The sequence below is a fragment of the Euprymna scolopes genome, chromosome 30, assembly GCF_053919585.1.
Source record: "Euprymna scolopes isolate OS-2025 chromosome 30, ASM5391958v1, whole genome shotgun sequence".
In the NCBI taxonomy this organism is placed as follows: domain Eukaryota; kingdom Metazoa; phylum Mollusca; class Cephalopoda; order Sepiida; family Sepiolidae; genus Euprymna; species Euprymna scolopes.
In genome coordinates, this window is record NC_136511.1 from 11114374 (window position 1) to 11131011 (window position 16638).

The 16638-nt window shown below is 34.2% G+C and overlaps 1 protein-coding gene across 6 annotated transcripts in view; it reads right to left on the reverse strand.

Annotated features, from left to right (window-relative positions):
- LOC145254652 (inositol 1,4,5-trisphosphate-gated calcium channel ITPR3-like) overlaps positions 1-16638 on the reverse strand; it is a 1190449-nt gene that overhangs the window by 389538 nt on the left and 784273 nt on the right. For all 6 annotated transcript variants that reach the window (XM_080113294.1, XM_080113292.1, XM_080113293.1 and 3 more), the window contains exons 21-22: positions 7346-7456; positions 1225-1302 (exon numbers count right to left, since the gene is read on the reverse strand). In XM_080113294.1, coding sequence (XP_079969420.1) covers positions 1225-1302; positions 7346-7456 — 189 coding nt within the window. The remainder of the gene's footprint in view (positions 1-1224; positions 1303-7345; positions 7457-16638) is intronic.

The following is a 16638-nucleotide window of genomic DNA, read 5'->3' on the forward strand; positions in this document are numbered from 1 at the left end:
GATGAAACGCGGAATATTCAGTGTAGCTTAATCGCCATATATATTTTATAAATTACCATATATATATATATATATATATATATATATATATATATATATATATATATATATGATGAAAATAATGGAAATAGTATTCCGACAAAATAGAGAAAATAAAAAGGAACAAACCGTATTATGTGTTCGTCAACGTTTCGTCTTTATTTCTATTTATTTATTTATTTATAAAGACGAAACGTTGATGAACACATAATACGGTTTGTTCCTTTTTATTTTCTCTCTCTCTCTCTCTCTCTCTCTCTCTCTCTATATATATATATATATATATATATATATATATATATATATATATATATGGGTTGGACAAAATAAAAGAAGCACCTAACATTGTTGCCATCAATTTTTGAACGTGTTTTAAACAATCAAATCTTGACATATTGTAATGCTTTTTTGTTTATTATTTATGTCATATGATATGCTTAATCAAAATAAATTTCTTTTTGCAGATATTTAAAGATATCAAAAGCGTTTCCTATAAAAATGGCAAACATTACGGACTTCCAAAGAAGGCAAATTGTTGGAGCTCGTATGGCAGGTGCTAGTGTAACAGAAACTGTCCGAATGCTTAACATTTAAAGAAGCACTGTCTCAAAAGTAATGACTACTTTTAAAAGAAATGGAAAAAAAACGTCCTAAGAAAAACAAAAGTCTGGTCGAAAGATGAAAATGTCTGAAAGGTCCCGCCGGATTCTTAAGCGATTGTTAGAGAAGATCGCAAGACCATTACTCCTAAAATCACTGCAGAGCTAAATAAACATTTACAGGACCCTAATTTCAGTTAGGAGATTCGAAGTTCCTATCCGTCGCGGTTACCACCTGACGAAGGCCAGAGGAAGTTGGCCGAAACGTTGTGCACCAATAAAAAGATAAGATGAGACTAATAGTCCGAAATAAAATAAAAACTAACATACACTGCTCATCTTAAAAATAAAAAAAAATTCCAATAAGGAATAATATATATAGACCCTAATTTCCACAAAAACTCTTCGTCGAGAGATGCACAAACCTGGATTTTACGGAAGAGCTGCAATTAGAAAACCTCTGCTCTGAAAGACAAATGTTTCAAAGGAATTAGAGTGGTGTAAAAATCTCCAATTTTGGAGATGATTAATGAATCATTGAATAGTGTTCAATCAGCAAAATGTAGTTTTGCATAAATTTACTTACGAAACAAAGAGCCTTGTAAAGATCCAGTTGATGAATCAAGAAGTCATGTTTGTCTTTATTGTAGATGGCGCTATTCTCCTGCAAAGAAAATGGAAAAAAAATTAACGTTTCACTTATCAAAATATTTTTCTTGAATTTCCAAAACAAATCTTTCTTTATATCTTTAGAGTTTTTCTTATCTTATAAATTATTTTTTGTAATGAAAAGCTAACAAATATGCAGTGATGGTGTTCAGTTCGATTTTTTAATGGAAATCGCTACAGACAAGGTATTAAGCTAAAAATTACCACTTGAGGATCAAAAACTAACCAAATTTAGATACATAGATTCCTACTTAGAGTACAGCAATTTCTCCCACTTTGTCAGAAAGGACTAAAGAACAAAATAAATTATGAAGAAGGCCGAAATTTACATCGACCAAAAAATTCTGAGAATAACATTCAATATATTTATTTGCTTCATGATAAATATCAAATTTTCAAATTGTGTATCCCGGACAACTCGGGGTTGGATTTCTTGATGATTTTTATACTACTCTGTCCATCGTTAAAAATAGAAACACATTAACTCAGTCTATCGCTTAGTTCTGTAAAAGCCATTTTTCAATTTTCTCTTCTGATGCTACTAGAGTAGGTTGTCTGAAGATACCGGCTTTCTGACCTAAAATGCACCAACGATCGGGGTTAATGTTTTTTCTGTCTCTTTGCAAAACTTAGTCATGTTTTGCAATGCTAGAAACAACAAGAACATGTTTTCTCTGCGATTAATTAAGCATCTCTATATCAATACCGTGATACTTTTACGTAGTACGTATGTGGGTCACGGTTTCTAGATTATAAATTATTCGATCGGGAGATCCTATTTATTAAAAAACGAGGATAGAATGGGATAGCATACTATGAAATTATTAGTATATAGATATGCTAATTTAATGTTCGTGGTATGTTATCACCTTCTATTTTTCTTTTTAATAAATAGGATCTCCCGATCAACGAAGATGCAATGCAAAAAAAAAAAAAAGTTTACAATTAAAATAAAAAAAAAATGATGTCGCTTTTGGGCCGTACGTGAAACTATAATACACATATAGGTCTTCTGGCTATGATCCAAGGGTAGTATCTGTTCTGTCTAAAGATGGTATAATGATATCGTGGGGTATCCGTTCGCGCAGGGTGTCCATACAATGGAAATATGTTACAGACTCCTATAAAGATATTGGAAATAAACCGTAATAACCAAACATATTCTGACACTACATCGACCAGATTTGACGTTTCTGAATTTTTGATATGAGGATTGGTTATTTATATTATTATTCATCGGTCTGCTGTTCTCATCTTGTTTCACACTCAAGATGAGAACAGTAGTCCGATGAATAATAATACACATGAAACAGATTATTTAGATAAATAGTTTTACAGTTTTAACAAAAACGCTACAATAATATCCCGGGGTCTCCATTGACGCTGGACGTTCACAGAATCTCTAGCAGCAAAACATTAAATATGAAAGATGCCATTGTGGAATTTGTACAGGTGCCGCTAGTCATTGATGAATATCTTAAAGTTATTTAAGAACTTGAAACAATGCTCTTTCTAAAATCACGGAATTCGGTGTTAAATAAATAGTAATCACAATAAAATAATAAATAAAACTAGATGTTTTAGCATACGAGACGAACTCATGACCCGTCGGATAACAACCACTTCCACTATACAACTTTGTTTTCATTAAAAAATCATAAACTTTGATGCATCTGTGATCTGACGAACTCGTAACAATTGTGCCCCCCATTTGTACGTAAATACCACCAACAAACAGGACAAACAGCAAAAGCTCACTTTCACTGCAGAGATCCCTAAATGCTGGAGAGTCTTTTACTCTAGTAGTTTCTTTTTTCGAACTGCTAGGATTTGGAATTCCTTCTCTGTTTCCTGTTTCCTTCACCGTAGCAAATACAGAAATTTAAATGAAATGTGAACAAATATTTTGCTTCTCACCTCCCTACATAGTGCTCTTGTAAATGTGGTGCCAAATAGTAACCCCTTACATCCAAGTGGCAATGTGTCTTGTTTAGAGCGAATGAAGAGTAAAATCTCGAAAAAGGTTAATTAGTCGTAAAACTATATATATATATATATATATATATATATATATATATATATATATATATATATATATATTTGAAGATATAAAAAAACTTGAAACACAACAACTTTGTCTGAAATTATTGAATTCGTCGACTGATATACCATAAATACCATAAACAAAATAACCAAACCAAACATCTACAATCTATAATAGAAATCTCACCTGTCTGTTTAAATGTATGTTTGTATGTATGCCTAAATATAAATGTATATATCAGCATAATCACGTTGACACACCGGTTCTCGTCAGATCACCGAAGTTAACAACGCTAGCCAGTACCAGATGGCTGACCATTTGGGGAATTCTAGGCGCTGTATGTGCTTTCCGCTTATCTCTGCATTGATTCCAGTCGTCCTGAACCTCCACTTGCCACTGTTATTCAACAATGTCGACTAAGGAGAGGTGTGGTTGAAGATTGCGCAACTCTTGCCACGAAAAGTTTACGCGCAGGCACCCTTATAGTGGGTATCCGTAGTCTGTCAAGACTGTAGGAAGCCTTTCTTTTTAATGTCTGCCTTAAACTTTCGAGAGAGGCGACGGATTTTCACGAGAGCCGTATAGTAATGAAGCTCGACCCTTTGGACGACAAATATCGAAAAATTGGCGAAAAATATTAATTCTTTTACCTTCAACTTGGCGCTTTCCTACAAGGAGGAGTCACCTTTTTCACCGATATTTTCGAAAGTCATCCCCTCTTTTCGAATGAATAGCTTTAATTTAAACCTTTGCCACTTCCGGTTTGGCGATGGACGCAATGGCAAAGACGTCGTGTTTTATTTTGGGAGAGGGGGTTCACGTTCTTATCCCCCCTTCGCGGTACGAGTTCGAGCCTGCCATCCTACTACCACTTTTTTTTTTATCAGCACACACCTCTAAACACCCGGACAACGCCGGACACCCAGGCTAGTAATAAATAAATATTGAAAAACATAAAATATTTGAAGCATAAAAAAAAAAAATCTGAAAACGATTGATATGCCGTTAAAAAACGCAAACCAAATTACTTTCTCTGTTGGATCGTTTACGCTGAAGGATTTTTTTTCTGTACTCATTGACCTGGACTGATTTGCTAGCCTCATATGTATTCGCATTCACCTTCTCTAATTCCGTCAAGAGTTAAATTAATTATTGGACAGGTTATGATCATCATTACGAAAGGTCACTCTTGCAGGGTAAGAAAAGATATACTTAATGTCATAGGTTAAGTTTCGCACTTACTGCTCCAAACCTATGAAACGTTTAAAGCGTATTTAACATGATCGAGAGTGGCGGCTGGGGGAAGCGGTCTGTATAATTTTAAGATTCCCTGGGTCGGGTTACGTATTCATAACTTCTGAAAGTGCCAGATGAAAGTAAAGCAAATCTGTATTTCTCTTATCTACACTTTTGCACAATTAATTCAATTAGTACAATGTGGTGACAAATGAATGGTAATCTTTCATGCTACTAAGCCAGAGCGCCTTTCCTAAACAATTATAAGAAACTTCTACAAATAGCGATTGCTATTTTCGATAGTTCCAAATTTAAACTCCTAAGCCTAACATTTTCTGGTAACATGGTTTGGAATAAACGTACAAAATGTGCTGCCAAGTCTGCTGCAAAGAGAGTGCGTTCTAACTACCTAGCTAGAATACTTCTTACACGATTTCCTTATATCTTTATGAAGCTACCATTCCCTTATGCATGGTGTATTGTTGGCATGTCTTTGCTGGAACACTCAACTGTAACATCTTACACTTGGAACACATCCAGAAAACAAAACTCAATAATTTCTTACGTAACATATCTCACACGCTCCACGAAGTTCCAGCCTGTGTCCCATCATCTCAATGTTGCATTCCTGTACTTGTTTTGTAAGTACTTCAATGGTATATGCTGCGAATAAATTGCTGAATTTGTGACCCCCTAAACGTAAATACCTCAAGTAACTATATATATATATATAGTAATTTATAAGATATATATGGCGATTAAGCTACACTGAATATTCTGAGTTTCATCCACTATAGGATTCGTCAGGCTTATGCGCGGATTCGTTGGTTTCTTCTTGTTTTTATATATGTTGAGGATTTCTAGTTAGCCAATCAGCTTTCTAGTATCCACCGCGCCCCTTCCTATCAGCCAATGGGCATGTATTTTATCGAACAAAGGATCTGCTTTAGAATATATATATATATATAACTACTTCATTTACTCGCATAAAATTAATATACAAAAGTATAAAATTTATGTGTAAACTTTAAGTATTTACTTCAAAAGTGCTCAATACGTAGGTAGAGCTAGTTAGTAGGTTATAAAATATATAAGCGGTTAAGCTATATATATATATATTATATATATGGATATATATGTGTGTATATATATATATGTATATATATATTTATATATATATATATATATATATATATATATATATGTAAGAGTCAGCTGACTGGTTTCGACCTCGCTTAAGAGAGCTGCTAAATCGGGGTATAATTATAATTAAAACAATAATAGGACTAAATGTGGTTTCTATTTGATTCTTTCTCTGCTTAATTCTCCTCCCTCGCTGTTTTGTGTCCCTCGCGATATTTCCATTTCCTATTGTAATTTTTTTTAAATAGTAATCGATTTAGCTCTGTTAAGCGAGCTGCGAAACCGGTCAGCTAGCTCTCTCACTATTTATATTTTAAATTCATTATATTAAAATTTGTTCTTTATTACGCGATTATAAAATTTTGTAATCTCCAAAAGATATATATATATATATATATATATATATATATATATATATATATATATATCAAAACTGGTAATTAGTAAAAACCTGAAGAAAGTACTCAATACTATTGCAGAGCAAATATATATATATATATTTACCGTTAAATCTGCGTAGTTACTCATATTCGGTTACCAAATCGTATCAACGATGGAGATGAGAGAAATGCAGATTTGCTTTACTTTCATCTGGCACTTCCAGAAGTTATAAATACGTAACCTGACCCATGGAATCTTGAAATTCTACAGATCGCCCCCCCCCCAGGCGCCACTCTTGAAGATGCTGTTGAAGTCTGACGAAGTTACTGGATCATTGATACGATTCGGTAACCGAAACATGTGTAACTAAGCAGATAAAACGGTAATATATATATATATATATATATATATATATATATATATATATATATATATATATATCTGTGTATCAATACATCTGATTAATCAATTAATATTATTTGGGTTGTACCCCATTTTTCTACTTTTTTTTTTATTGAGTCTGGGCTTTCTTTGGAATATCCTTTTCACCTATATACTTCTGCATTATTATAAACTTTCATACAAATATGACTGCTCCTATTATTTGTAGTTTCCATTTCATGTGCTAACCGGCAAAATCTATAGACTGCTTATGGATATAATTTTACTACTTTCTTCTGAGGATAAGCGCCATTCTTAAAAACTCCATGGATTAAGGAAAGTTTTCAATTTGCATTCCTTGTCGAATAATAAATTTATTGTCGTATCCAATCTACAGAGTTTAAATTCAATTTCTTTTCGCAACCACGCATATAAATTTTTTTTTTAGTTGGCGCAATTACCCCAAAGTACAGTATATATATATATATATATATATATATATATATATATATATATATATATATATATATATATATATATATATAATTATTATTATTATTATTATCATTTCTATATTATTATTATTATTATTATTATTATTATTATTATTATTATTATCATTATTACTATATTATTACAATTGTTATCACTAGTATGACTATTACTATTACAGGTTTTATTATTATTATTATTATTATTATTATTATTATTATTATTAAAGTAAAGTTAACTTCATCTTGAAAGCATAATACTCTAAATAATAATCCAGATCGTCTAATATAAAATGCTTTTATAAAATTAAGACCAACAATAACAAAGAGAAGAAACGGGAAAAGAGAGGGTGATAACTCACGTCCACAAACTCATGAAGGGCTACCCATGAAGATCCGGAATCGGTCGATATGTAAAGAATATTCGGTTGTCGATTGATGTCTTGTCCTCTGGCCGTCAAGAAAACACCTTTCTGAAAAAGATGGATGATATTTGAATGAACAATAAACTCATAATACTATAAAACAGTACACACATTCTCAAACCAATAAAAGAAAACACACACATACACACGCACACACACACGCACGCACACACACACACACACACAAACACACACTACGCTAAAGGAAAAGGAAAAAAACGCAAGCAGAAAGAGAGAGTGACTACAGCCGAGGTAAGCAGCCTCGACAAGCCCAATAAAAGAGTAATAAAAATTGAACATGCCATGAATAATAGACACTGACACGCCTCCACCCCTTGAAAACACTTCAAATGAACTACGAAAATGCCATTTTTACATCTCCAACACATTTGAAAATAATTTCTTACGAGAACGCTTCACAGAACGTCTGAAACGCGTAAAAACGATTTCAATGATTAAAAAACATTATTACAATGATCCAAACAGAATTCTCAATGAAAAACCAAGACACGGAATAATAAAATAATGTTAAAAAATACACATTGTTGGTGACTACCCACTTATTTAAATATATATATATATATATATATATATATATATATATATATATATATATATATATATATATATATATATATCTCAGTGTTGATCAAATATATACATATATATATATCTCAGTGTTGATCAAACACTATATATATATATATATATATATATATATATATATATATATATATATATATATATATATGTTTTCAAATCCCCGAAACAGTGTTTCATAGTAAACAACCGATGATCCATTTAAATTAACACAAGGACTATTGTAAATTCGAGAGGGCAAGTTAATGCGTTGATTACAGGTGATTAAATGACTTACTGACTAAATAGTTTTCCAGCGAATGATGAAAAATATAAAAATTAAGTAAGTTTTTTTTATATAGCTTCAAAGGTTAAAACACTTCCAAGACTATATATATATATATATATATATATATATATATATATATATATATATAGGCATGAAAAAAGAATAACAGGAAATTGTTCATACATTATTAAAGATGAAGCCAAATAGATGTTGCATCTATGATGCAAAAAGAATATTTTCATTTTTCTTTTCAAACATATACGTTAAATGGTAATATCTGCGGTTCCTTTATAAAGTGGAATGAAGTTTTTATTTTGTTTTCTTTTGTTTATAAACATCGAATCGTACAAATTTGTGTTGGAGTTGTAGTTTAAAATACCTAGCCTTGATATTCATATAAGTTTTTTTTTTGTTAGTATAAGTTTGTGGAATAAAGGCTATAAATTATAGAAATTGTTCCGTTGTTTAATTGCATCAGGGATTATAATGAGTGTTGATTCAAGAAGCCTTGGTAGAGATTTATTTAAAATGAATTCAACAAGTCTTGCTGGTGTACTTTTAAACAACTATTTTATAGTTTCATCGTTAATTACCATATTTTTTTCCAGCACGGTTTTTGCGTATTCTTAAATAAATACAAAATGAAACCCGCATATATATATATATATATATATATATATATATATATATATACATATATATATATACAAATATATATATATATATGCAAATATATATATATATACATCTATATTTTTATAAAGTAATAGGGTTCGTGTGTTTCTGTCTGTGTGTACAGCTCTCCATCATCAACGAAATATAAAGGAGGTAAGAGGGTAGATCTCTCCTGGTAGAGAAACATTAGAACCCATTTTAGGATGTTTCTGTTATAGGAGACATAAGAATCTATGCCTAATTTCTTTATATACTAGTCTACAAACCACCCCCATATCGAATGACTTATGCTCATTTGCATATCACATTATATTAAATCTCTTTAACTAATTACCTCGACCTTATTACATATTGGAAATATTCTAATCATTTCAACTGTACTATTTACAAAATCTATTTAACATTTAATTATTTAATATATTTTCATTTAATTTTATATTCGATTTATTTCACTTTACGTATATTATCAAAACAATTCATTGCCGAGCAAAGCTTTATGTTTTGGGATTGTATTGAAAATGTAATGGAAATTTCAATTTCGTTCCGTTTTAATCTTTTATATTTTACTTGCCAGTATAATTGAAAGAATACAATTCAACTATCGTAATTTTATATAAATAAACAAAAACAAATATTTTAAAATAAAACTTTATTAAAAAAGAAATAATTTTATTTTTAAATGAAAAAAATCAATTTAGTAAAATAATTGTATTAAACACCCCCAGCCTTGTCAGCAAACCTGTAAACCTATAAAAGTTAACATTTCGAATGTAAACAGTGATTTTTCGATTTTGTTAGCGCTTGCCGCAATTAAACACAATTAAAACGGAACTAACTTTATTTCCATTCTATTTTTTAAACAACCCCCAAAACATAACGCTCTCTTCCAGTTATAGCCAATTTTTTTTTAATTAAATAAAACAGGTCAAAATAAACAGATAAGCGCATTTTCTTTTACATTTTTCTTACAACCATTGTCATTTAACCAACTGCAGGATATCGTTACTTTTGTGGGGTTGTTTTGAAAATGGCACGGAGATTATAATTTCGTTCCAATTTAATCTTTCTGGTCGAGCCTATTTCGAAAGCCTGTCTTATCATAGATTTGAACTACAAATAATTTATTACATTTTGATTATTACTATCTTAAGACTTAAAGCTTATATTTATTTCATTTTTCTATTTATATATTGAATTAGTTATTTCCAGTCTTATTTAAACTTAGTGCTTTCTTTAAACCGGATGAACCTTTTATAAAAATATGAGTTTAACGTAAAGAACACGTACAAGGTTTTATTCAACTGAATTTCTTCCAGTTTACTAACAAAATATATAAATTTAAAAGAGATATAAATAATAAAATAAAAAGGTTATGTAATTTAAAAGAAATACACGTACTCACAAAAGCAGAACTTTTTTTACACATTTTTTTCTTTAAAACCATAACAATGAGACTAACAATTACCTAGATCTTAGTAATTATTTGTTTTAATAGAACTGTTTTAATTGTACTGTTTACTTAGTTAACCTAAGTTGGTATTACATTTATTTTACATTTACTTTTTTTTTTAATTATTACTTTTAGACTGTGACGTTTACACCCGGAAGTAATGAGTCACACGTAGGTCGCTTTTATTCATTCCTTTTGGTCAAGATCAAAGTGTAGTATCTGTTCCGACAGATGCTGCACTTAAGATAATTTGTACCAGTCAATGGAGGGGAAACCCTCTATACTGGGACAATTATTATTTTTGGTAACCAGAGTGCCCCCTTTTTGCCTACTTTTAGGGGAGCTGGTTTTTACCTCACATTAAAAACGGCCTTGTGCCTAATTTGCTCAGTGGGGGAGCAAATAAACACCATCTGTTCTTCAGATGCTGCACTTCATTTTCTTGTTCTCTTTCGGTGGAGGAGAAATCCTTCACGACTGAGACAATTTTTATTTTTGTACCTTTTCTCCACGTTAAAAAACGACCCTGGTGTCTAACTCTGTCCCGTGGGGAGGCATAGTAAATAGGTACAATATAATTGTTTATAATTGTACTATTCAGAAATATTATTTATAGTTCGTCCATTTCAGTTAGTATACATTTCCTTTACGCTTAATTAATTTACAATCATTAATATGGTTAAACAATTCCGTTTAAAACCGAAATTATGCCACCCAAACGAAGTAGAAACGAAAGTGAGGAAGAAAGAATGGAAAGATTGGAAGCTAATAGACTAAGAGTTGCTGCAATTCGCTCCAATGAAAACAATTCAGATAGAGAAAGACGTCTAGAACTTAACAGGATACGTCAAAGAGAAAGGAGAGCAAGACTGTCAGATTTGGAAAGAGAAACCCAACGTGAAGCTGACAGAACTAGGCGGTTAAATTCATCACAAGATGAAATTCAAGAAAGGCAAAGATATGCACTGGAAAGAGAAGCAATATTACGATCGAATGAATTATATGAGGTAAGTAGACGTACACAAGGTGAGTTGAGAGTGGCTCAACGACATCAGAATGAATCGGAAACCCAACGAAGCTTTCGCCTATACCAAGGGCAACAACGAGAGGCTGCATGGAGAGAGAGTATGACTTTGCCCCAGCAATTGACAGAAAACGAGGCAGCTAGACAACGAATGACTGCTTTGAGACACCATGAAATAGAACACTGCAATAGAAAAGGATTGCTCTACAACAAAAATGACTCTCTCACTACAGCTGATATAGGAAAAATGGACAAAGTATGTCAACATTGCTCAGCTGTAAAATTTAAAGGAGAAACCCCTGGTTGTTGTTGTTCTTCTGGCAAAGTTGTGCTTGATAGCTTTCCACCACTGCCTCAGTTGCTTCAAGATTTGCTCTCCGGCAATGGTCCCATCTCTAAAGATTTTCTGCAAAATCTACGCAGTTATAACAATTGTTTTGCAATGACATCATTTGGTCACAAAATTGCGGCAGTACATGGGTGGAATCCTTCTTTTAGAATTCGAGGCCAGGTTTGCCACCAGATTGGGAGTCTTTTACCACCTGAAGATGAAACAGCAAAGTTTATTCAAGTCTACTTCTTGGATAGTCTGGAAGAGGAACTACATAATCGGGGACGTGACAGTAGACTCAATAGAGACATTCTCCAAAGTCTGACTGAATTTTTACATGAGAACAACAGCTTTATTTGTCAGCTGAAAACAACAAAGGAGAGGATTGAAGAAGAACACTTGGTAGAACATAAAGTTGTCATAAGGGAAGACCGAAGGCCGCAAGAAGAGCATCCACGGCGATTCAATGCTCCAACAACAACGTATGAGATTGGAATATTAATGGAGAATGAACCAACAGCTAACCGGGATATTGTCTTGCGTTTTAGAAATGATACATTAAAATGGATCTCCGAACTACATCCCCTCTACGATACTTTAATGTACCCGTTAATGTACCCCTATGGTTCTCCATGACTCGGCCTGGAAACTATTTTCTCTGGTACCGAAGGCTATTTCAACAATGGCTGGTGGATGTGTACTGCAAGATTGAAACAGAACGTTTACAGTTCCTGAGGCGTGAGCAACAGACCCTGAGAGCTGACAATTATAGCAACTTGAGAGATTCAATTCTTAGGGAGGATGGGAATCCAGAACAGTTTGGTCAACGAGTTGTACTTCCGGCAACTTATACAGGAGGCCCTCGATACATGTTTGAGCGTCAAAGTGATGCCATGGCATATGTTCGGCGAATGGGCCGAGCCGACCTCTTCATCATGTTCACAACAAATCCAAAGTGGACAGAAATTACAGAAAATTGTCTTCAAGGGCAAGACCCTCAGGATCGTCCAGATATTGTTGCCAGGGTTTTCAGGCAGAAGCTAAAAAAGTTACTTGAATTTATTAAAAAGGGAGGATTTGGCAGGTTGAGGGCTTTCCTGTACAGTATTGAATATCAAAAAAGAGGACTGCCGCATGCACACATCCTCACCTGGCAGGCCCCAGAGGACAAACTTCTACCAGAAAAAATGGATCTCTGCATATCTGCAGAGATCCCTGACAAAGAGGAAGATCCTGATCTTCATGCTAAAGTGATGGCACATATGGTGCATGGACCTTGTGGACCATTTAATCCAAATTGTCCATGTATGATTGACAACAAATGTTCCAAAAAATACCCAAAAGAATTTCTTCAGTGTACCAAGCAAGGCCAAGACTCTTACCCCAAGTACAGGCGAAGAAAACCAGAAGATGGAGGCCAGACTGGTACAATAAGGATGAAGAGAAATGGTTGGTATGTTAATCAAGAAATAACAAACCAGTGGATTGTTCCGTACAACAAGGTCCTCCTTCAGCAGTTCAACGCTCACATTAACGTAGAAATTTGCAGCTCGATCCAAAGCATCAAATATGTCCTCAAATACGTGAATAAAGGATGTGATCAAGCAGTGTTTGAACTACAAAGAACTGATGGATCAGCTAACCAACAAGGCCAAGTACAAAGTCACATTGTGGATGAGATCCAGCAGTTCCAGAATGCAAGGTATGTCGGCAGTTCAGAGGCAGCCTGGAGGATATTGGAACATCCCATCCATGAACATTTCCCCCCAATTGTACAACTTTCTGTTCATCTTGAAAATGGGCAGCATGTCATGTTCTCAGCTGATACTGCTCTGGAACGAGCCCAAGGTCCACCGCCTGCCACAACTTTGACAGCATTTTTTCAACTCTGCCATGAGGATGACTTTGCAAGGGGTCTCAAATACGTAGAAGTCCCTGAGTTTTACACTTGGAACAAATCGACAAAGAAATGGATGAGAAGAATGCGTGGGGTACAAGTTGAAGGTACTGAAAATGATGATGTATGGAAGGCACCATGCATTGGGAGAATCTACACGATTAGTCCAAAAGCAGGGGAGTGTTATTTCTTACGCCTGTTGCTCAATGAGGTTGCTGGTCCAACTTCATTTCAAAATTTGCGAGCATACAATGGTCAGGTGTTTGAAACATACAGAGCAGCGTGCCTTGCTCGAGGCCTTCTAGAAAATGACCATCACTTGCATCAAGCAGTAGGAGAGGCAAGTGCCACTCAATCACCTTCAAATTTGCGAAGCCTATTTGTGATAATTTTAACAGCCTGTGAGCCAAGAAATCCTCTTGAGATCTGGATGGCTTTTCGTGATGTAATATCTGAAGACATTCTTCACAGATACAGGCAAGAAGTTAACAATCCAGAAGCAGATTTTAATGAGGACATCTACAATAAAACTCTTTGTCTAATTGAAGAAAATCTTCTCCTTATGTGCGGTCAACCATTGGCAAGCTATGGATTACCTGCACCAATGCAAGGGAGAGATGAAAGACTCGCGAGAGAGTATCAACGTGAAGTTACTTATAATCTTGAAGAACTTCCCTACAAGCAGAAAATATGCAAGAAAAACTGACCGATTCTCAAAGAGAAGTTTACAATTCATTCATGGCAATGTTGGAAGCACAAGGTGAAATGAACAAAAACATGATGTTTCTTGATGCTCCAGGTGGTACGGGCAAGACTTTTGTAATCAATTTGATCCTTGCAAAGATTAGATCCATGAGAAAGATTGTGCTTGCAACAGCATTCAGTGGCATTGCTGCTACTCTACTACAAGGTGGCCGCACTCTTCACAGCACTTTTAAAGTACCCTTGGATACTCATCGAATGGATCAGCCAGTTTGCAAAATTACTGGTAACTCAGCCTTGGCAAATGTAATTAGAGACACCTCTGCAATCATTGTAGACGAAGCCCCAATGACGCACAAGAGTGTTTATGAAGCAATTGACCGAACACTGCAAGACATCACAGGAAACAAGAATCCCATGGGTGGCATTCCAACCTTATTTTGCGGTGATTTCCGTCAAATCCTCCCAGTGGTTAAAAATGGCACAAGGGCTAACATTGTCAATGCAAGTTTGAAACAATCCTATCTCTGGAGGCACGTTATAGTGAAGAGACTGACTACTAATATGAGAGCCTATATCTCTGATAACACAGCTGCAGCAGACTTCTCAAAATTGCTTCTCCAAATCGGTAATGGTCAGTTTCCTATCACTTCTTCACCTGACACAATTAAGATTCCAACTGCGCTTGGTAAATGTGTCGGTAATCAGAAGCAACTGAAAGACAAAGTGTACCCAGACCTGCAAAACAATGGAAAATCACCGGATTGGCTTGCTGAGAGGGCTACTATTTCGCCATTAAACAGCAATGTGAATCATTTGAACAATTCAATAATGGATGAATTTCCAGGAGACACAAAGCAATACAAGTCAGTTGATTCAGCTACTAATGAATATGAAGCTGTTCACTACCCTGTGGAGTTTTTAAACTCTTTGGAGATATCTGGAATGCCTCCACACATTTTAAATCTCAAAATTGGATCGCCAATCATGATTCTTCGATCCTTGGAACCGCCAAAAATAACAAACGGAACCAGATGTGTTATCACCAGATTGCACACCAATGTACTTGAGGCCACCATTTCCTGTGGTCCCTACAAAGGCGAAACCGTTCTACTGCCAAGGATCCCCTTAGTTCCATCGGACTCAGTACTTCCATTTAAATTCCGGAGACTCCAATTTCCTGTGAAGGTGTGTTTTGCAATGAGCATAAACAAAAGTCAAGGTCAGACATTTAACACCATTGGCGTAGACTTGACATCAGACTGCTTCAGTCACGGTATGTTCTACGTCTCCATCAGCCGGACAGGAAGTTCAGAAAAACTCTACATTCTGGCTCCAAATCAAAGCAGCAGAAATGTAGTTTACCCTGAGGCTCTTTAGTGAAAAGTTCGAGAAATGGATATGAGGAAAAACTGACATGATCTGATTGTGGTAAGTTTTTAGTATTGAATGTGCAAGATAAAATTTAAGCAAGAGTTGAAAATGACTTCAATGAAAAATTTACTGTGTAACATCAAGTAACCTTCCTTTTTGATGAAAATGTTTTGTGAAGTTCCTGATTGAATTTCAGTCACTACAAGAGGTAGTTAAAATGTTAATCACCTTATGCAATCGTTGCTCTTACAACATCAACTTACTGGAAAGGTGCCCACAGATTTTGGTACCCGAGTGCGCAACAAAGCTCCGTGCGAAGCACGGGTATCTTTGCTAGTATATATATATTTGTATATGATAAGAATAAAATACATATATATACATGGTGAGTAAGCAAAATTTACAGTGAACTTTAAGTTGTCTTTTCATAGTAAAAATTGCGGCACTTGTTTTAAAAGCTTACAAATGTTGATGTCATAACTATCATTACCATTATTATCCATATCTTTTCAGAAATGTTTACCGATGTGAGCAATCAGGAGGTCAAACGTGAAATAGTGTGTGATTTGCTGAATGCGCACGTCTCACCGAAGGAGATATCAGGAATAGTGGGAGTGTCCGAGAAAACAGTTTACAATTTAAAGAAGAAAATACCTATGAGCAAAACTATTACAAGAAAGACTGGAAGTGGAGGAAGCAACAAAAAACGTATCAAAACATTTATCAAAACTCTCGAATCTAAGATTCAAAAAGATCCAACGGAATCCATGCTAAAAATGGCAAGTGAACTTAAGGTTGACAGCAAGATAGTTGGAAATGCAGTAAAATATGATTTGAACTTAAGATCTTATACAAGAACGCTGAAACAATTGTTGACAAATGCTCTAAAAGAAAAAAGTCTTGAAAGGT